Genomic DNA, 21,982 nt, shown 5'->3' with positions numbered 1-21,982 from the left:
GGGTCAAGGGAAAGGGCAGGAAAGTGAATATGAGGAGTGGCTGAATCTTCTGGATAACAGAACAGGCTTGAGGAACTAAACAGTCCACTCCCATTCCTTTTTCTTATGGTGCAATGGCATTGTGAAGGTACTTACACAAATTTATCACCGCAATTCAAGGTGGCAGAACACCACCATTTTCTCAAGGACAGCTAGATACAGGCAAAAAATGCTGGCCCAGCAAGCAATGACCACATCCTATTCGTGATTTTGCTTTTAAAATAGCACCCTGTAAATTATCAGGCACTTGTAATTTTCTTTCTCCTTCTAAACTGACAGTGAGGCTGACCAAGATGCTAAAGAAGCTTTCTGAGGCAGAGTGGGACATGGCTAGAAGTCTTCAAAGATAAAAACAAAGACTTGAAATTGATACCGAAGGCTGCGACAAGACAGAAAAAAAATTTCAATGATGGGAAAGGGGTTGTGAAACAGAACCAAACAGAATACAAGATTCCAAATTATGAGTTGAGAGCAGAAGGGCATTCAGGAAAGTTGGTCGAGTTAGGAGCAGAGGCATGAAAGACTGAGAAGATGCAAAATAGTGACTTTATTTTTATTTTCACTGACCCACAAGATTTGACTGTGCAAGGTTTAACTACATTCATGGCTGTACACACATTTAAAGGTCCCTTAAACTTCACTATTGGGGGCGGGGAGGAGTGAAGAGAACATCCACAACTACATTAAATTATGCAGTTTGACAGGAGGGACACGCAGGCAAATGGAATTGACTATACAGATCTCTTGGAGGGCTTGTTTGGAAGGTCAAGTAAAATAGTGGGTGTTCAATTTAGTCATACATAACAGAAAAGCAATTCAAACTTGCAAAGCTGTAACATACCAGAGGCCAATGCTAAATGACGAGCACAGGGAGGAAGGCAAGTAAAATTAACAGAAATGCTGAAGAACACAGTGGGTTAGCAACAATGGTGAGTAAAGAAATAGTTAACATTTCAGACTTTTCATCAGGACGGTTCCAGGCTTGAAATATTAATTCCGAATCTCTCGCCACGGCTGATGTCTGACCCATTGAGCATTTTCTGCATTTTTTAAAAAACTTCAGAATTTTTGTTTCTGTATTTGGACTTAAATGAGAATACAGCTAACTGAGTTTTATATTAACTCAAAAGGCGGGGAAGGGGACAGAGAAAGGAGATAGGACGCTAGTCAGAAGTCTGCTGAAACAATATGGAGGAAGTAAATAGATGAACTTGTCCATTTGAGGCTCGATTAGGAATATAAACAACTTAGAGCCCCTCTATTGGATCCCAGCCTGTAAGATTGGATCAGGTAGACTAGGCCCGAAACGTCAGCTTTTGTGCTCCTGAGATGCTGCTTAGTGCCTATTGTGTTCATCCAGCCCCACACTTTGTTATCTCGGATCCTCCAGCATCTGCAGTTCCCATTATCACTAATTACACGCAAACACTAGACTGCTGCCGCTATTTCCACTGGCTCTGAGCTCCTAGGGCCGGCTGTTACCCCATTATCGCTCCTTTCACTGTCACTCGGGTGTTGCGGTAGATGCCAGTACATGTCCGTACACCCACAGACAAAGTGGGGTCCTTCAGGTAGAGGCCCTGTCTGGTGTCAGCAGTCCTCTCCCCCAACCCCGGGATCTCTGCTGTTGGAAGATCCTGAGGCCTGCTCCCTGGAATCAGCCGAACTCACCTCGCAGCTGCGACACCACCTCCCTCAGGCCGTTCGCAAGGTTCCGCAGCGGCAACCGCAGATCATCGTTCGCCTCCGAGTCCATGGTCTCACACGCAGCCGAAAGCAGCTCCTCCATCTTGACGCAAGCTCGGGGGCGGGGCCCGCTGTAGCAGGCAGGACTGGTGGGCGGAGGCTGGGTCGTTACGGATGAATGGGCGGGACCAGAGGTAGGGCGGGGCCTGACTGGATGCACAGGTAATGGGAACTGCAGATGCTGGAGAATCCAAGATAACAAAGTGTGGAGCTGGATGAACACAGCAGGCCAAGCAGCATCTTAGGAGCACAAAAGCGTCTCTGATGAAGGGTCTAGGCCCGAAACGTCAGCTTTTGTGCTCCTGAGATGCTGCTTGGCCTGCTGTGTTCATCCAGCTCCACACTTTGTTATCTCAGATGCATGGAGATTGACGGGGCCAGTAGACGAGGCCGGGTTCACGGTAAATGCGGTGGTGAAGGGAGTAGTCAAGCCCTTCGTTGAAAAGCAGATGGTGAAAATTTGAAATTTTTAATTCAGGCAGCACGTTAGTAAAGAACAGCAACTCATATTCTGCTTGGGAACCCTGCAGCCCAATGGTATCAATGTGGATTTCACAAGCTTCAAAATCTCCCCTCCCCCCACCGCATCCCAAAACCAACCCAGCTCATCCCCTCCCCCCACTGCATCCCATAACCAGCCCAGCTCGTCCCTGCCTCCCTGACCTGTTCTTCCTCTCACCTATCCCCTCCTCCCACCTCAAGCCACTCCTGCATTTCCTACCTACCAACCTCATCCCGCCTCCTTAACCTATCCCTCCTCCCTGGACTGACCTATCCCCTCCCTACCTCCCCACCCATACTCTCCTCTCCACCTATCTTCTCCTCTATCCATCTTCGGTCTGCTTCCCCCTCTCTCCCTATTTATTTCTAGTAGAGCCAACAGTCAATGGGAAACTTCGAACCAGCGTCTACGGGAAAACAACACATACAGACCAAATACTGAACTACAGGAGTAACCATCCCGACACCCACAAACGAAGCTGCATTAGAACATTATTCCAACGAGCCACCACACACTGCAGCACAGAGGAACTACGAAGAGCAGAAGAAAATCACCTATACAGCATATTCAAAAAGAATGGGTACCCAATGAACACAGTCTGCCGATTTCTCAGCAACAAACCCGAACAAACAGACAAAATGGGCCCAGAAACCATAACCGCTCTCCCCTACATCAAAGACATTTCCGAAATGACTGCCAGACTACTCGGACCTCTTGGCATCAGGGTAGCCCACCAACCCACCAACACACTAAAACAGCAGCTAATGAACTTAAAAGACCCTATACAGACAACAAGCAAAACAAACATCATTTACAAAATACTTTTCAAGAACTGTGACAAACACTACATTGTGACAAACAGGCAGAAAGCTAGCCACCAGGATACATGAACATCAGCTAGCCACAAAACGATATGACTCACTATCACTTGTATCCTTACATACAGATGAGGAAGGACACCATTTTGATTGGGACAACACATCCATCCTAGGACAAGCCAAACAGAGACACGCACGAGAATTCCTAGGAGCATGGCATTCCAACCGGAACTCCATCCACAAACACATTGGCTCCAAATCAATCTACCATCCTCTGAGAAAAAGAACAGGAAACGACATCACCAACCCAAGGAAACCTAAACAGATAAATAGAAAGTGGGACATAACACCAGCGCTTTGTCGGAGGCTCACTGATGATGTTACCTAGAATGGTGACGAAACGTCTGAAAACTAACCTTCCAGCTCAGCAAGCAAACTCACATCCAGAATTAAACATAATACTCTAAATGTGGCCGAACTAAATTCTTAATAAGTTGCAGCATGACATCCTGACTCTTGTACTCAGTTCTCCAACCAATAAAGGCAAGCATGCCACACGTGTTCTTTACCCCCTATCTACTTGTATGGCTACTTTCAGGGAGCTATGGATTTGAACCCCAATCTCCTTCTATACATCAATGGCATTCAGAGTTCTGCCATTAATTGTACACGTTTCGTTAACATTTGATCTCCCAAATCATAGCACTTCATATTTACCCAGATTAAACTCCATCTGCCATTTATCTGCCCATGATTGCAATTGAGCGATATCCTGCTATATCCTTTGACAACCTTCTACACTATCCACAACTCCACCAATCTTTGTATCATCTGCAAACATAATAACCCACCCAACTATATTATCATGTAAGTCATTTATATGTATTAAAAAGTGTAGAGTTGCCAACACGGACCCCTGCAAAACACCATTAGTCATGGACCTCCAGACTAGAAACCAGCCTTCCACCACTACCCTCTGTCTTCTATGGCAAGCCAAGCCTGAACCCACATTGTCAAGTCACTGTGGATTCCATGCGTCTTAATCTTCTGGATGTGCCTACTATGAGGGACCTGGTCAAAAGCCTTACTAAAATCCATGTAAACAACATCCACTGCTCTACCCTCACCGATCACCTCCGTCACCTTCTCAAAAAATTCAATCAAGGTAGTAAGAAATGATCTGCCTTGCATAAAGCCATGTTGAACATAGAACGTAGAACAGTACAGGCCCTTCGGACAAAGATGTTGTGCCGAACTTTTACCCTAAGCCTTATGTCTATCTAACCTCCACCCCTACTTTACACTATCATCCAAATGCCACGTAAATGCCCCTAATGAGGCCGACTCCACTACCCTCTCTGGCAATGTATTCCATTCCCCTACCACTGTCTGACTAAAGAACCTACCTCTGACGTCTCCCCTATTTCTACCTCCACTCACTTTAAAATTACGCCCCCTCGTATGAGCTACCTCCCCCCTAGGAAAAAGTCTCTGGCTATCCACTCTCTCAATACCTCTGATCATTTCGTACACCTCTATCAATTCACCTCTCATCCTTCGTCATTATAAAGAGAAAAGTCCTAGGTTTCTCAACTTTTCCTCAAAAGACCCTCCCTCCATTCTCGGCAACACCCTGGTAAATCTCCTCTGCACCTTTTCCAACATTTCTGCATCCTTCCTGTCATGAGACGACCAGAACCGGACACAATACTCCAAATGTGGCCAAACCAGGGTTTTGTATAACTGGAGCATAACTTCAAAGCTCTTGAACCCAAACTCCCTATTAATGAAAGCTAACACACTATACGCTTTGCGAACAACTCTATCCACCTGGGTGGCAGCTTTTAGGGAACTGTGGACATGAACCCCAAGATCCCTCTGCTCCTCCACGCTGCCAAAAATCTTTCCATTAACCCTGTATTCTGCTTTCAAATTTGTCCTTCCAAAATGTATCACCTCACACTTTTCAGGGTTAAACTCCATCTGCCACTTCTTAGCCCACCTCTGCATCCTATCAATGTCCCTTTGTAACCTAGAATAGCCATCCACACTATTGTCAAAGCGACTCACCTTTGTATTGTCTGCGAACTTACTAATCCACTCTTCCACTCCTACATCCAAATCATTTACAAAATTCACAAATAGAAGAGGACCCAGAACAGATCCTTGTGGTACACCACTCTTAACTGAGCACCATGCTGAATATGTTCCATCCACTAACACCCTTTGTATTCTAAGGGTCAGCCAATTCTGAATCCAATCTGCCACACTTTCCCTATCCCATGCCTCCTTACCTTCTGCATGAGCCTACCATGGGGAACCTTATCAAATGCCTTACTTAAATCCATGTATACCACATCCACTGCTCTACCTTCATCCACGTGTTTGGTCACCTCTTCAAAGGATTCAATAAGGTTTGTGAGGCATGATCTACCCCTCACAAATCAATGCTGACTATCACGAATCAAACTATGCCTATCCAAGTGATCATAAATCCTCTCTGTCAGAGCCTTTTCCAATAATTTGCCCACCACTGACATAACACTAACTAGCCTGTAATTTCCAGGGTTATCCCTATTCTGTTTTTTGAACAAGGAAATGACGTTTGCCACTCTCCAATCTTCCGGCACTATACCCGTGGACAGTGAGGATGCAAAGATCATCGCCAAAGGCCCTGTGATCTCTTCCCTCACTTCTCATTGAATCCCATCAGGCCCAGGAACTTATCTATCTTCAATTTCCTCAAAATTCCTTGTGCATCTTCCTTACAAACATGCACCTCCTTTAGCCTTCTAGCCTGAATTGTAATTACCCTTCCCTCAATTATAAACCTTACCCTGCTGTGTGTACCTTCCTTTTCCATGACTGTTGTAAAAGAAACAGAGTGATGATCACTACTGCCAAAATGCCCTCCTAACAACAGGTCTAACACTTGGTCCGGTTCATTGCCAAGCACAAATCCAAAGTGGCCTCTCCTCATGTTGGTCTATCTACATACTGTGTCAGGAATCCTTCTTGAATCCACTGGACCAAATCCATTCCATCTTAACTATTACAACTAAGAAGTTTCCAATCAATTTTTAGAAAGTTGTGGTCACCCATGACTACAACCCTGTTACTTCTGCACCTTTCCAGTTTCTGCCTCCCAATGTGCTCCTCCTCTTCTCTGCAACTATTAGGAAATCTGTTTAAAAACCCCAACAAAGTGACTGCTCCTTTCTTGTTCCTGACCTCAACCTAAACTGATTCTGTAGATATATCATTCTCAAACTGCCTTTCAGTAGCTGCTATACTAGCCCTGATTGGCAATGGCACTCCCCCAACTCAGTTACCACCCTCCCTATTTCTTTCAAAGCATCTAAATCCCACAACTTTAAACAACCATTCCTGTTCCTGAGTTAACCAGGTTTCTGACTGTCTCTAACTAGGCCATGGTTTTCCAAATGCATGTAAATCCTATCCCTAAGAATTGTCTCCAATTGCTTCCCAACCACTGGTCTGTAGTTTCCTGGATTATCCCTATTTCCTTTTTTGAACAGAGGAACAACATCAGCTACTCTGAAACCTTTCTAGTAGCTAGCGAGGATATAAAGATCTTGGTCAAGATCCCAGAAATCTCCTCTCAAGCCTCTCTCAATAAACTGGATCAGATACCATTGGGCCCCACCTTAATACGCTTCAAGAGAACCAACACCATTACTTTCTTGACCTCAAAATGCCCTAACATTGATGCTGTACAAACAACCACAGTGCAATGGGAATTTTGAGCCCAGCAAGCCACTCCAGTTAGTTTGCTAAGGCCAAAAATATTATTTGATGTGCATTTTGTTCATCGTAAATCAAATAGCAGCACAATAACACTGAAAACTTTATTCAAGTATTACCCGCAAAAATAACTATCTTACCCACCACCATTAAGCATACCTTGAGTTGGTGCGCACATCAAAGTGGCCTTGGTCTGCCCACTGCACTTTGGCACTGGAGGTGGGCGAGGGACATTCTCAGCTTGCACTTGGTGGCATTCTGTTGTCTTCACCTGTCACTGAAGATTTGTAGAAGCTCCAGCATCAGGGAGATTGTAAGCCTTGATATATCTTGGGCAAAGGACCTGTATCTCTGTATGCCCAAAAAAATGCATAAGACTGTTATTGTTTCCATATTGCTTTCCTCATGCCCCCCACAACAAATCCAAAGATTGATGGCTCAGTTCCTTGAGTCAAATCTTCAATTTTTGTTTCAGATATTTGTACTTCGTAGCCTTCTTGGTCTGTGCCCTGTCCAAGGACTTCTGGTCATCTTCAAAAAGGAACCCTGCGTACCTGGAATCCTACACCCACCCATATGGCACCATATCATATCAGCACCCTAACATCACACTTACCTTATATAATTATAGTTGGAAAACGGCTGTCAAATGGCTGTCAGAACCTCCAAATTTCAGAATAAGGCTGCTGATTGCTGTAAAAGGGGAACGTGATTCAATGCCCCTATTAAACCATTGTAACAGAAGCACAGCTCTGCATTTCTGAGGGAATACTGAGCAGAATCATTTCTCAAACACATTGACATCTCATCTTTCATAAAATGTCTGCAGGGATCACTTGGGTATGAGACGATCCACCTCCAACAACTATAGTAATCTTCCATTGAGTTTAGCATGAGTCTAGCCAGTGAAGAATTTTCCCTCTCCCTCTCATTTTGCTGGCTAGGACTCATTGATGCTACATTTACACTTTGGTATCAAGGCAGGCACTCTTACCTCACCTCCTGGTTGACTGCTTTGTCCGTAGGCAGTAATGAGGACTGGAGCGGAGTAGCACTGGCAGAACAAAACTGGACTCGGATGAGCAAATCGAATAAGCGTTGCTTGAGTTTCCTTCCATCACTTTGCTGATGTTTAACATGAGGCTGATTAGGCTAATTACTACTTAGTAAAACAATTGTCTGGATTGGATTTGACCTGTGTTTTGTGAACAGAATATTTCTGAGAAATTTGCCTGATTTTACAGCAGATGCTGGTGTTGCAACTGTGCTGGAAAACAGAGTTAGCGTCCCACTAGTTTTATAGACAGCAAATCATCAGTGCCACTGCTGGATTGTTGACAGGGCCCATGGCCTTTTCAGTGTCCAGTTTTGTGGCAAGCAAACAGGCAGATTTTATAGCGATTATTAAAAAAGAAAGTAATTAGTTTTTGTTATGGAGAGAAACTTGGATTTAGGAACATAACTTGCCAGATATCTTAAGTAATACATATTCTGGTTGGCACTTAGACAGTGACCAGTTTTTGTGATGTATTATGTTTGCGGGGTGTATGAAGACAATGGCGTGAGTCTTCTTATAATTAAGCATTTTTAATTGCAGTTTTTTAAAATAGATGTTAAACAATCAAGTCTGACAGTTGAAGTTACTGAAGGGGTAGAAAAATACAGACCTACGTCAAATCAATGTATAAGTGGAAGATAGACCCATATTTGCAACTAGTACCATCTAAGCATAACAACAAATGATTTCCATTTGCTTGTTGGGCCCTCAACCATAATTATTTAACTTCCCACACTTTTGCTTTCACCTCTTGTCTCTCGGGATCAAAATAAATTTCATCTTGACCTTACTGACCACCTCATTGGCTTTGCCATTCAACGGAGCTCCCTCCACTATGTTCTCCACATCCAGCATTTTACCTTCCAACTTATCTTCTCGATAACTCTACAAATATTCTTTCCTTCATACAATCGGACACTTCTCTTTTCCAAGCCTCAATTGAATCACATCTAATACTTGCAGTGCAGAATATTTCAGATCATAATCATTTGCTACATACAAAATACCTCACATCTCAATAGTAATTTTGCTTTTCATGTTAAATCAGTATCCTCTGAGTTTCGGCTCCATTGCCAATAAAAGATTCTCCCTTGCTGCTTGGCTTGGACTACTTGTGATTTGGAAACCTTCTACTGAATCCCTGCATTTTTTCTCCAAGGACAGCAGAGCCAGTGTCTCCATTGAATCCACATAGCTAATGTTCTTCATCCCTGGAATTATTTTACACCATCTCTAATATCTTACACCCTTCCCAAAGTATGGTGCCCAGAATGGGTTATAATATTCCACTTAAGGCTGAACCAGGGTTTCATACAGACTGATGAAATCTTCCTTTCTTTTTCTTTTACTTAAACTATTTATAAATTCCAGGATTCGACATCATTCCTCCACGTCCTGTATTGTTCAAAGATTTGTGCAAAAATATCCCAGGATTCCCCTACTTCTGTGGTCCCTTCTGATTTGCCCCCCCCCCCCACCTTACTTTGTAACTCCTATCCTTAGCCTCCCTACCAAAATGAATGGCTTTATACTTCTATATTAAATCCACATGTTCCACCAACCTACTTAAATCCTGTTAATTGTTTATCACTATCCTCCTGACAGTACGACCTTTTGCCCTATGTGGAAATGTACTTCAGTAGTAACTAAACTATTTCCTCGGTGCACACAGCCAAGCCCATTGTTCTTTTAGAACTCTGCTGGTTATTTTTTATTCAAAATTTTCTTGGCCACATCTATTCCATCCCATTGAAGTTGGTCAACTACTCCAATTCATTATTTTTACTTTGGATTGCTGATTGACGTTTTCCATAAATGTTCTACACCCTATAATCCAACTATCCATCTTCCCTAGATGTTCCTGCATTGACACTTGATCTGCTTGCCACTGAATTCCCCTGAACAAAATTCAATCGTGTCTTTTATCTCATTGCACCATATACTTATTCATCTAGAAAATTCTCCTGATCGTACTTCATAAACACTTCACCCTCTCTTCCACTTACACTACTACTGTCCTAGCATAAAACAGGATAAATAAAATCTTCTGTTTTCACTACTTTGTAGTTTTTGCATTTCTCTGTAATTCCCGTGCACATTTGTTTCTTTATATTATTTCCATGACCAATGGAATAAACAAAATAATTTAGAGGTCCCTCTAATTATCACTTAGTATAACCAGCTAGGTTCTGTCCGTGGTCCTCAAGGATATCCTCTTATAATACATATAATTATCCTCAATCAGCGCAACCAACCATCCTCCTTTCTTTCCTTCCCTACCTTTCCTGAACAACTTATCCAGGAAGATTGAGCACAAATTTCCACCTTTTCTCAAGCCAGTACTGCAGTAACATTTATATAATGTTGTGACCTCCAAACTGGTTCCAAAGTCCCAGCAATTGTCTCATTTAATTCAAGAAAAAATGAAATATTTTAGGATGGGGGAATGGGACATCTGACCAGTTCTGTCCAAGGTATGCCTATTAACTTAATATGAGTTGTGATGAAGAGTCACTGGACTCAAAATGTTAACTCTGCTTCCTCCACACAGGTGCTGCCAGATCTGTTGGTTTTGCCAGTGATTTCTGCTTTTAACTTAATACAAAGTATGCTTGGACACAAGACATGTGACCTGGCAGTCACTGGGACATGGGCCCAGAATAAAACTTATTGAAAATAAACTGCAAGTTAGGATACCTTATCATAGAATGTTCTTGATGTTTGAAGATTTCAGAGGCACTTTGACAAAGAGTTTTTTTGGGAAGAAGAATATGTGTTGCTCCGCCAGGAAAGAGAAAATGACTCCGTTACAACCAATTTTTTTAAACAAATGAGTGTGAAGTGTTAATGATCATGGAACCCCCTTTCAATGGAAATCTATCTGATAATTTTCAAACAGTAGTAATGTTATTTCTGCATGGTATCAAGGTGCTGCATTCATCCAGTCAAACAGAGGGTATTCCAAAACACATTGATGATGAAAAAGCTTTGAGAAATCAAAAGGTGCGTTGTGCATAATTCCCAGCATCTGATATGCATTGTAATCACAGTATATAAACGGCTGGTCCAGATAAGGTTTAGTCAATGGTTGACCTTCAGAATGTTGTAGGTACAGAATTTAGGGCTGATAACGTCATTGAATGTCAAGAGGAGGTAGTGATCAGAGATAATGGGAACTGCAGATGCTGGAGAATCCTAGATAACAAAGTGTGAAGCTGGATGAACACAGCAGGCCAAGCAGCATCTCAGGTCTAGGCCTGAAACGTCAGCTTTTGTGCTTCTGAGATGCTGCTTGGCCTGCTGTGTTCATCCAGCTTCACACTTTGTTATCTTAAGAGGAGGTAATGGCACTCTTTTGACAGAAATAGTCGTTTCCTGACAAATGAGGCATATTGTTATGTTTTAGTAATTAATGTACACCTGAAAGCTCTACAGGTTTCATTGCATTTGGATACGTACAGGTTTGTTATATGCGGACTTGTGAATAGTTTTGGACATTTTCTGGTCATCAGCGGACATCTCCACTTATGATCTTATGATGAAGGGATAGCCTCTCATTGATGAAAGAGTAGTCTTTGGACCACAATGACAGGTATCTAACAGCCAGTCATTTTCTTCCATGCTATGTACGACTTTAAACAGTGGAGAGTTTCCCCTGATTCCCATTGACATCAACTTTACTAGGGCTCCTTGATGCCACATTCAGTCAAAATGCTGCTTTGATATCAGGTTTAATCATCTCCCATCATCTCTGGAATTCAGCAATTTGGCCATGTTTAGAGAAGAGCTGAGTGTCTCTTGGAGAACCTAAACTATGCATCAGTGAGCAGTTATTGCTGAGTAAGGACCATTTGATAATACTGTTAATGTCCCCTTCCAACACTTTGGACATTAATGGGTCAAGTTGGATTTGTCCTCCTTTTCGTACACAGGATATAAATGGGCAATTTTCTATTTTGCCATGTAGATGCCAATATCTTGTCTAGGAGCATGGCGAGTTCTTGAGCACCACATTCCAGCAAAAATACTGAAGACTTGTCAGGAACAACAGTTCTTGCAATATCCAGGAAGTGAATTAGTCAAATTGGATGATGATTAGCATCAGTAACGCTGGTGAATTCAGGAGGGCTAGATGGGTCATTCATTTGGCGACTCTAGTTTCTGATGTTTGCAAATCCTTCAGCTTTATTTTTTGCACTTAACAAGTAAAGGTAGTAACAGCTTTGGATTTCAATGGCTGAACTAGAATTAAATTGAAACACCAAGGGAAAGGGATCTCTCATTTCAACCCAAAGGGAATCAAGCCATGAGGCAAAGCTCATCCCGTGGTGTTAATATTCCCTTGTTTGTACCATGTACAATATTGACTAAAATATGTAACAAAATCATTCAGCATTTTGTTAGTTTATGTAGACAGTTTTATTAAATACATTTTTAATATCAATTGGTTACATTTCATCCTTTGTCTTGAAGAACATATAATCTGTTAAAATGCATTGAATGTATGTTACAGACAGAAGTCTAAGATTCATGGATTAATATATATCAAAAGAAATGGATATTTGATTCCTAAAATCTGTGACAAAACAAAAACTGGCAAAATTCAACAACCAATTCTATTAAAGCCGCAAAAAACAAGTAAATCACAAATACCTAAGAAGAAATGCAGGGAACCAAATCCCCGTTTGTCCCGAAAACAAGACTAACATTGACAGAAGTTCACTTTTTTTTATACTTCTGGTTTTCTAAAATCTAAGCGATACAATTTATGATGGCAACCCAGCTGCTACCTAAGTGAATTACTCAGCCTGACAACTACTGACACTGTTTTAAAGGGAAGCCCATTCTATCGGTGAGTCCTCACAATGATGTTAAGACCCTGGCAATTCAGTTCACACAACTCAAAACTCTTGTCTTGTACTCATTTTTCTTATTTACTACTTACCCTGATGGCATTCTCTGAACATATGCATGAGGCTGTTTTAATGTTAATGACCTCATCTGATAGACAAATCCTAAGTAACAGCTTAAAGACTTAAGTATCTGCCACTCAAGATGTTTCTGATTTATCAAAACTATTTATTTCAATTTCATTAGCCTGAAAATCCTGGGTCAAGTGTCAGGAAGCATTTCGTGAGAATTTAATCCAAAAAAGTTCTGGGTCCAAATGATGCTCTTTGATTTGTCTAACATTGTGCTGTGCTACAAGGGGCATACTTCAGGCATGAGTCTACGGAAGCAAAAAGCATTGCTTGCTGTCTGCTAATCAGAACACAGTGGACTTGGACCAGCAAAGGTCCTGTAATGCCAGTCTTATTTTACAGGTCCAGATGAGACACTCCCAGTGAGGATGGTGCGTCCACATCTTTGTTGGATTACCAGCCATTTGAGTCGAAGGAATGCTGCACTGGAACAGCTTATTCTCCTCCCCATGTCATGTTAACACATAAGGGTGTGCTTGGAACAGGTGGATAGTTTGACACACTTTGCCCCTCACACCCCAAAAGAAAACCCACAAATTCTCAAAGTGAAAGCGGGTATTGATGTGTTGCAACCCAAGGATATTTCATAGATTTACTCTCACATTCACAGTAAATCTAGATTAATATAGTGAATCTGAAGATCCTGAAGATATTTGGAGTCTTGTTGTAGCCTGTGAGTATATGCATCCAAATAGCCTACAATGCCAAAAAGTTTGGATATTCTAGTTCTGCCTACCATTTTTTAAAAACCCTACAATTCATTAATAAATTTATAAATAAGATCTTCTGCTGGAGGCACTTTCTCATTGGAAGAGATCCAGACTGTGACAATCTACACTTCTGGCTACTGCACCATCTCCTGCTAGAAATCTATGATATTAACCATGGCAGACTTTGAAGAGGTGACATTCCCTTACGTGGATTGTCTTCTCCTCCTAAAAAGAATCCAGTGCTGGATGTTGCAGCAGGAATGCCCATCTATTACAGATGTTAGAACATTTGGATGAAGCCTGCCTTTATGAAGGTCACTTCAACATTCTTGAAAAAAACTCACTTTTGACTTTTCAGAGACTAGGCATGATCACAACCTTCCAACGCGGGCCTATTCCCTGCTGGATCATCTTCAACCATCCTAGACTGCTCAAGATGATCTCAAATTATCATGGTGTTCCACTGGAGAGGCTGAAAGACTTTTCAACAGAAGGTGATATTGCCAAGATTGCTCTTGACAAGGGGATCTCCTAATTCCCTTCCTGCCCTTCCACAAACCTGTTTAAGGCCATAGCTATGTTTGAGTGGACGGGGCTCAATGTTTTCTGGTCCAACAGTTCTTACCTGACTCATTGAAGTTTCAGTGGGAGAATATCTGAATGAATGAATGCAGAGTTCCCACGATTAATTGATTGCTGCATTTTAGCCGTGAGTGGGAAGAATATTCACTTGTGATGAAGGGTAGTAAGGAGTAAAATCAAAACTACAATTCAGCTTCTTAACTAACTCAATAGAAGATGCTTCTAAAGTTTTTAAAAGTATTAACTACTGAGTATTAAGTTGAAATGAAAAAAAAAGACCAATTTTCATTACAAGAAAAGGTTGTTGAAGTATTGTATGGATGCTCAACTAATATTGGAGATCCAAACATTTCCTAATTTGGTTTGAGGTTCGCACATGTCAGATTGACTGCAACGCATACAAGCATTGAAAGCAATGTAGATTGAAAACATTTTTGTGCATGGTGGATCATCCGTTAGTCTAGAGAAGTTTTAAGATGCATTATACATGAATTTAAACTAAGAAGGTGCTACGCTACAATTCAACCATCATCATTTTTTTTTGCATTAGAATAGGACAAAACAAAAAATGCAGCCACTCAAAAATTAAGCCTGCTGTCCAAATGATGCAACATGATTTTCAGTATTCAGCTACAGCTACCAAAATATCAATGTAAACAATACAGGATCTTTTTGTCACCAATGATTCACTGCATAGGAGTCAATGAACACAATCAATCAATCTATTAATATTATAAAAATCTTCTAAGATCTTCAAAATTCAACATATTGTTAGCAACATCTGACCAGGCAGAATGGTGAGCACCATCCATTTCTGAAGCCACTTGGTTGCTACTCTCCAAAGTATGGTTTCTACCCCCAATTGCTGCATTACAATCTGGACATTTTGCACTTTGCATTGCACCTCCACATTCTGTGATAACATAGACATGTCCATTTGGGCACTTAAACCAGTGACCTTGACGAAGGCCCATTGCTTTCACTATCATCACTCTCTCCTTCTCAGTTATAGTAAGACCAGTTTCAGGTAGAACTGATTTCAATTTTTCCATTTCCTTTTTAACAATCGTCTCATCATCTTCTGTGAACCGTTTTGTGCTTTCAAGGATCGTTTGCACGGATGCAATACCGTCTTGTGTTGAAGAGTCTAGCTTCCTGCCTGATGCCATGGAACACCGAACGTAAAGATCAGAAAGATATGTTAGCCTCTGAATTTCATTTTGCAGATCGGCAAGCTCCTGTTCTGTGAATCTCCCTCGGGGTTTATCAATCCATTTTAGACATTCAAGAGACTTAGTTTTGAATTTCACTTTCATCAGCAAATTTAGTCTTTCTGCTTGATGTTTAAGTTCAGCAATTCTAGTGAGAAACACAATTTTATTTTCAATCACACTCAGACCCTGTAGTGGCAGGGGGCTCTGTAGTGCAAAAGCTAAGTCTCTATTGTGTTTTGGAAGCTGTTCAGCTATTATAGAGTGACTCTTGAGTTCTAACTCTAATCGTTTCCTAATTTGGTTATTTTTCTCTGTATCTCCTTGGACAATCTTCTTCACTTTTTCAATTTCACTGAGACTGTTTTTTATTATTGCTCCATAGCGAAGATTCTTCCTGATGGGCATTCGACACTTTGGACAGTCCTTCAGCTTGATGGCTGTCTTATTGTCTTCTGGCTCCTGTTTCATATATTGGTCAAATGCAGTCACCTCAAAAATATGGCTGCAGTCTTCTAGCTGAACGAATCTCGCATCAGGCTCATCTTCATCCCCAAAGAAAATTTCAGTGAGCTCAGCATGGTGACACACACGACACAATTTGGGGCAAGGCTCGCCACAGAGTCCAACACATGGGTGCTTACATTTGAGGAGTTTTTTGCAAGGCTTGTTACAAGGTGGCCTGTCACATGGTTCTGAACAGAGCTTATGACACTTATAGTGCTGACAGACCCACTCACAGGGCTCCACACAAGGAGTACATAGCTCCCCACACTTCCGGCTACATTTACTGTGCTTGCATAAGTTTCCACAGCGTCGCTGGCATGGTGGGCACTCTTTTGTGCAGGGCTCCAAGCACTCGTGTGAACAGATTAGTAACCGTCTGCAAGGCTGCTTGCAACTTTCATGAAAGCGGCCTTCGTAGCAATGATGACAAGATCCTGGACACTGGTGGCCACAGTCCAGAAGCGTTTTGCATTTTTCTTTGCAAGGAACACATGTTCCAATCTTTGTGGCCTCTTTGATGCAGCAGTCTACCTCCTGGACATGATTACATTTCAGGGTTATTGAGACTTTTCTGGTGCACATTGCACATTCCTCGCCACAAGACGCAGCACATTTGTGGCCACAGCACAGGATTTTGGAACATGGCTCGTTACAAACAAAATCCTCTGGCTTCATGGAACAGGGCACCTTTTGTAAGTGTCCACACTGCGGAATCACTTTATCGACCTTTACTTGGCATTTGCCACATTTCTCATAGCAGGACTTTGCACACCTATGCCCATCTGCACAAAGTACATTCTGACATGGTTTTAAACAATTAAATTGTTTGTGCTCCATATCGTATGGATGACATGCTCTAGTACAAACATGGCCACAATCTAGCCTGTATGCACAAGGTAGGCTGCAGCCTCCCTCAGGCACTTTGTTGAAATCTTCTGCTTTGGACACAAGTGTCATAGTTTTAGGGTGATTCTGACAGGTCAACATCAGTGAAGGACCAATATTGGCCTTTTCATGCAGGGTATGCATGATCTTGCTCCAAAGAGGAACATTTGCCAGAATGCTCATGTTTCCTATACAGTAAAGACCTTTCTTAGCTCGAGAAAGAGCAACACAGACCCTGTTTGCTATTTGCAAGAATCCGACTTTGCCTGACTTATTGCTTCTCACAAGTGAAAGCAGAATAATATCGTTCTCCTCCCCCTGGTATTTGTCGACCACGTGCACTTTCACACCAGCAAATTTCTTGGACGGCATCATCTTGCGCAAAGTGAAGAGCTGTCCTGTATACGTGGTAAGGATGGTGATCTGAGAGGGTGCATAGTCCTGACAGATGAGATAGTGACACAAGGCTACAACAAAGGCAGCTTCGTGCAGATTCTGATGACTCTTCCCATCCTGGATTTCCTCTTCAGGGTAATTGTGTTCCACAAAATACAGGTTTGAAGACACTCCCTGTTGACAAATTATGGGAATGAAGAGTTTTTAAAAAATGCAAAGAAAATGTCAATGCAACAAATTCCACAACTGACTAGAACTGACTTATGCAGAACACATAACAAGTTGATAATAAATAGATGACTGAACACATCTATGTTGATGAGAAATTACAGAAATCTTCTTTGAAAGACCCCGTTTAAAACTGAACTGGCAGAGAGCTTGTCATTCTTTTGCAAGAGGCTTGAGGGCTTTAATTTTGAAATACTTCAGTTTATTACACATACAATAAGCATTTTCAAAAAGTGAAATTAAATTATACAGGCTATGCCATTGTACACACTACACTGATATATATAGTTGTAACATTAATTACTTGAATTCAGTCATGTACTAGAGTTAAGGGGAAGTGCTGATTTGTGCCAGCTTGAATGCATTTGAAATAATGTCCAGTTCAGTCTCAGTCTGAGATTTTTCCAACTGAACCATTGGCAGCCTATGTTATTCAGGCTGCTTCTTTAAAACAGAGTTGGCAGGATCAATACAGGCAATATTTATTACAACATTGTAGATTTTAAGCTACTTTTGTTATTCTAATGACAAAGGTGGGAAGCCTTCATGCTTACATCCTTCATTCCTTTATCCTAACGTTCATTTTCACACATACTAACCTTCATAATCTCGCTGTCACCTACATCCTTGCTATTCATCTCTAACTTTTACCAAGTTCCATCCACTTCTCATACATGTTTGCTGACCAACATTGGCCTCTGGTTAAGCTAAGCTTGTATTTTTTTGAAATTCTCAGCCTTGTTGTCAAATCTCTTCATGGCCTCAACGGCCTCTAGCTCTGTAATCTCCACAAATGTCTGTGATCCTCTAATTGTGTCCTCGAGCAGCCCTAGTTGATGGTTATACTTTAAGTTACAGAGACAGCTTTCCAAAGCGTGGGTCATAAACACAAGTGGGATCCAGAGCTTCGACTTTGGGATTGAGAGTTCTGAACCATAACGGCTGATGTGGACATCTATCCTCCTCCCCTCACCAATTTCACAGGTTTCTCCTCCCACTCCCAGCTTGTCAGATTGAGAGTTCACGACAACACTCACGCCTCGAGGTTGTGTCACAGTGGGAAAGCACAGGAATATAGGAAAATAGGAACAGCAGTAGGCTATTCAGCCTTCTGTGTTATTCAATACAATCATGGTCGATCAAACATTACAATGCCTTTTACTCATTCCAACCCAAATGTCACTGGTAATCAGAAACCTATTAATCTCTACCTTAAAAATACCCAGCGACTGAGCTTCCACAGCACTTTGTCACAGAGAATTCCAAAGGATCACAACTCACTGAGTAAATATAAAATCTCCTCCTCTTGGATCTAAATAGTAAACCCATTTTTTTAAAACTTGTATCTTCTGGTTCTAAACTTCCCAACCCATGGGAACATCTTACTTGTATCTACCCTATCTATCCCTTTAAGTATTTTGTAGGTTTTAATGAGATCACTTCTCATTCTTCAAAACTCTTGCGAATACAGGCAGATCTTGCACAATCTTCTTCATAGAACAGTTCTACAATCCTCGGAATAAGTTGGCAAACCTTCATTGCATGCTCTCCACAGCAGTAATATTTTTCCTGAGATAAGGAGGCCAAAATTGCACACAGCGCTCCGGGTGCAGTCTAACCAAGCTGCTATACAATTGAAGCAAGACTTCACGACTTTTGGACTCAAGTCCTCTTGCATTAAAAACTAGCTTCCCGTTAGTCTGATTGTTTGCTGTTCCTGCACATTAGCCTTCAGTGACTTAACAACAAGGATACAAGGACAACAACACAGACGTACTTTCGTATAACCAAAATTTCTAACATCCTACCATTTAAGAAATCCTCTGCACAGCTGATTCTCCCACCAATGTGAATAACCTCATATTTTTTACATGTTATATTCCATCTTCTATATTCTTTCCATTTACTAAGCTGGGTCATATTTTCCCAGAGCCCTGTTATGCCTTCCTTACAAAATACATTCCCCCTTAGCTGTGCATCATCTGCAAATTTGGAAATATCACATTTGGTTCCCACCTCCAAGTCATTGATGTATAATGGTGAACAGTTGGGGCCCAAGCACTGATCCTTGTGGCACCCCAGTAGTCACAACCTGCTAACATGAGACTGCCCCATTCATTACTACTCACTGTTTTCTCTTTGTTAGTCATTAATTCATACCAGTACATTACATGTGATTCCACGTGCTTAGACGTGTCTAACTAGTCTCCCATGGAGTACTTTATCTAACTCTTCTAAAAATCATGTATACAATGTCTATTTGTTCTCTTTTAGCAATATTGTTGATAAAAGCTTCAAAAAAGAAAAAAAAAACCTCCAACAAGTTGGAACCTCTGCCCTAAACCATGGAAGTCTCTCCTTAAATCTGTCTGCTTTTTAATCTCTCATTCCTCCTTGAAGATATCTACTTTGTTGACCAAGTGTTTGCCCTAATACCATTTTACATGAATTAAGTGTCAAAATGGTTTTACATTGGTTAAGTTTCAAATTAGCTTTTAAACACACCTTTGAAGGGGCATTTCATTACATTAAAAGCACTATATGTATGAAAGTGTGAACCAGAAGTTATCATAAATGCTTCAGTGAGTTCTCTAAATTACTGCAATGATCAGAGTAAAATTGCACTCGATATTATCCAATTTAGACTGTGCCATTCCTCTCAAAATGGTTTATTCACAACTATAGAAATGCAGATCAAACCTTGATATTTTCGTAATTCATTACAGATGGGTGATTCTCTAGTTGTTCATAGATATGAGGACTCAATAATGCAGCTATTTCAGGTCTCATGCGATGCTGAAACAAATAAAATTCATGACAGAATTAACTTTTTTCCCCAAATGTTAGCCTCCCACATACAATCACAGTCACTATTCTGTAGGTATTACACTCATGGGGAAATATTATGATTTGTAATATGTTGTGAATATCTTCTTAGTTCTAATAGAGTCTGTTACTCTCTTGTGTAAGACTTGGCTTGTGCACCTATATCTCCTTGTATGCAAGCATCACCTTGTAGCTTGGGCAAGATAAGCGAGTCTTAAGAATGTCAAAAGAATATGACTAACTTTTTTAAACAGAGTGTTCATGGGCAGGGCCAGATTTATTGTCCATCCCCAACAACCTGCACAAGGTGGTGAGCTACATTTTTGAACCACTGTAGAGCACATGGTATATGTACAGAGGTGGTTAGTGCTCGTGAAGCATAAGGCCACCGATCAGTTTCAGGTATGCACAAGCATGTATGGTTTGCAAAAGGGGAGACACCAAAAAGCATTTTAATCATCATGATGACTCTGCAGAGTCAACACAAATGCAATCCTCAGAGTGAAGGAGCAGATGGTTCAAAAATCACAGCTTTACGAAGTAGTTCCCAGGACTGGTCTTGTCAATCATCACCAAGTACCTTTCAGAGACTATAAAGCATAGATAATGTCCCAAAAATTAGTATTCTGAATGCTCCATGTTGACATTTGACAATTTTAACACTACTAGTGTTTCGTATGGGTTACTTATTACACAGTCATGACAGACATTTACTTTCTTTAAGGAAAGGGAATGTTGTCTTAGTATGCTTGCTGATATATAAAGTAGACTTATCTAAAGATATGATTATATAACTAGTTATGTCATAACAGGAATTAAGGAAATGTCACATGATGTAGCTGTCGATTTGGTTAACCTGCATTATGAACAGCACATCAAAACAGCCTTCAAAAAGGTCAGTGTTCAATCTCGATGTTTTACCTTCAGCTTTGATTGCTTAAGCTAGACACAGAGATAATACAATAAATATTATCTTGAGAAACAGGGCACTACAGGCACCAGTATGATGATCCACCCCATGCCTTACGCACCAGATGTGAACAGCTTAAAACTTACTTTCAAATCAAGATCAACATTAACTCTGCAGTTACATCCTCTTGCTCTTGTAAAGACCTTTGACTTTAAAGACATTTGCATTGCAATAAGGAACATTTGTAAATTGTTTTAAATTCACTGGGTTTCACTTCAATTTTAAGCCAGATTTCCAAAGTTGCCCATAGTTTTGCTGCATTCTTCAGGTCATCCTCAAAGAGACTGGAAGCACGAATCCTGTGGAGACCTTCAATTCTGACAGTAAACTTAACTTTGATAGCTTGCTCCTCTGGATCAATAACTTAGTGATTTTTAGAGGCATAGTTCAATTGCCTACTTAAATAGTCTGTACTCTGGATGTTTTCCAGTCTATCTTTGGACACCTTGCAGTGACTACTTCAGCGTGTTATTTTCTCCTTGAAGAAGGGACTGTTGCTTTAAAAGTCGTAGTGAATTGTGATGGCAGCAGAGCTGAGAATGAGCCACACCCTGTGCGGGTGAGCTGGCAGCACGAGCTTTTAGCTTGCAGGCAAGGGGAGCCCTGACATAGCAGTTAATTAATAGTGGGCAAATATATTGACAGTAGAAAGAACTTGGTGTCAAAGAAACAAGACTGCACTGAACTCTGCACCTGAAATGGCCATTGCTTTTCTTTGCTGGCTCAGATAAGCCAGGGAGTACACTCAATTACAGCAG

General features: G+C 41.2%; 2 protein-coding genes across 8 annotated transcripts in view; both read right to left on the bottom strand.

The window, feature by feature from the left end:
* Positions 1-1,854, bottom strand: part of ccndbp1 (cyclin D-type binding-protein 1) — a 37,524-nt gene extending 35,670 nt beyond the window's left edge. For both annotated transcript variants that reach the window (XM_048550121.2, XM_048550122.1), the window contains exon 1: positions 1,711-1,854. In XM_048550121.2, the coding sequence (XP_048406078.1) occupies positions 1,711-1,828 (118 nt within the window). In that variant the 5' untranslated portion in view covers positions 1,829-1,854. The remainder of the gene's footprint in view (positions 1-1,710) is intronic.
* A 10,493-nt stretch (positions 1,855-12,347) lies between these two features.
* The window catches only part of znfx1 (zinc finger, NFX1-type containing 1), a 71,136-nt gene continuing 61,501 nt past the window's right edge, over positions 12,348-21,982 (bottom strand). For all 6 annotated transcript variants that reach the window (XM_048549995.2, XM_048549992.2, XM_048549993.2 and 3 more), the window contains exons 13-14: positions 20,129-20,224; positions 12,348-17,374 (exon numbers count right to left, since the gene is read on the bottom strand). In XM_048549995.2, coding sequence (XP_048405952.2) covers positions 14,933-17,374; positions 20,129-20,224 — 2,538 coding nt within the window. In that variant the 3' untranslated portion in view covers positions 12,348-14,932. The remainder of the gene's footprint in view (positions 17,375-20,128; positions 20,225-21,982) is intronic.

Source organism: Stegostoma tigrinum, chromosome 19, assembly GCF_030684315.1.
Source record: "Stegostoma tigrinum isolate sSteTig4 chromosome 19, sSteTig4.hap1, whole genome shotgun sequence".
In the NCBI taxonomy this organism is placed as follows: domain Eukaryota; kingdom Metazoa; phylum Chordata; class Chondrichthyes; order Orectolobiformes; family Stegostomatidae; genus Stegostoma; species Stegostoma tigrinum.
Note: the sequence above shows the minus strand (reverse complement) of the source record. Positions and strands in the feature narration are given on the sequence as shown.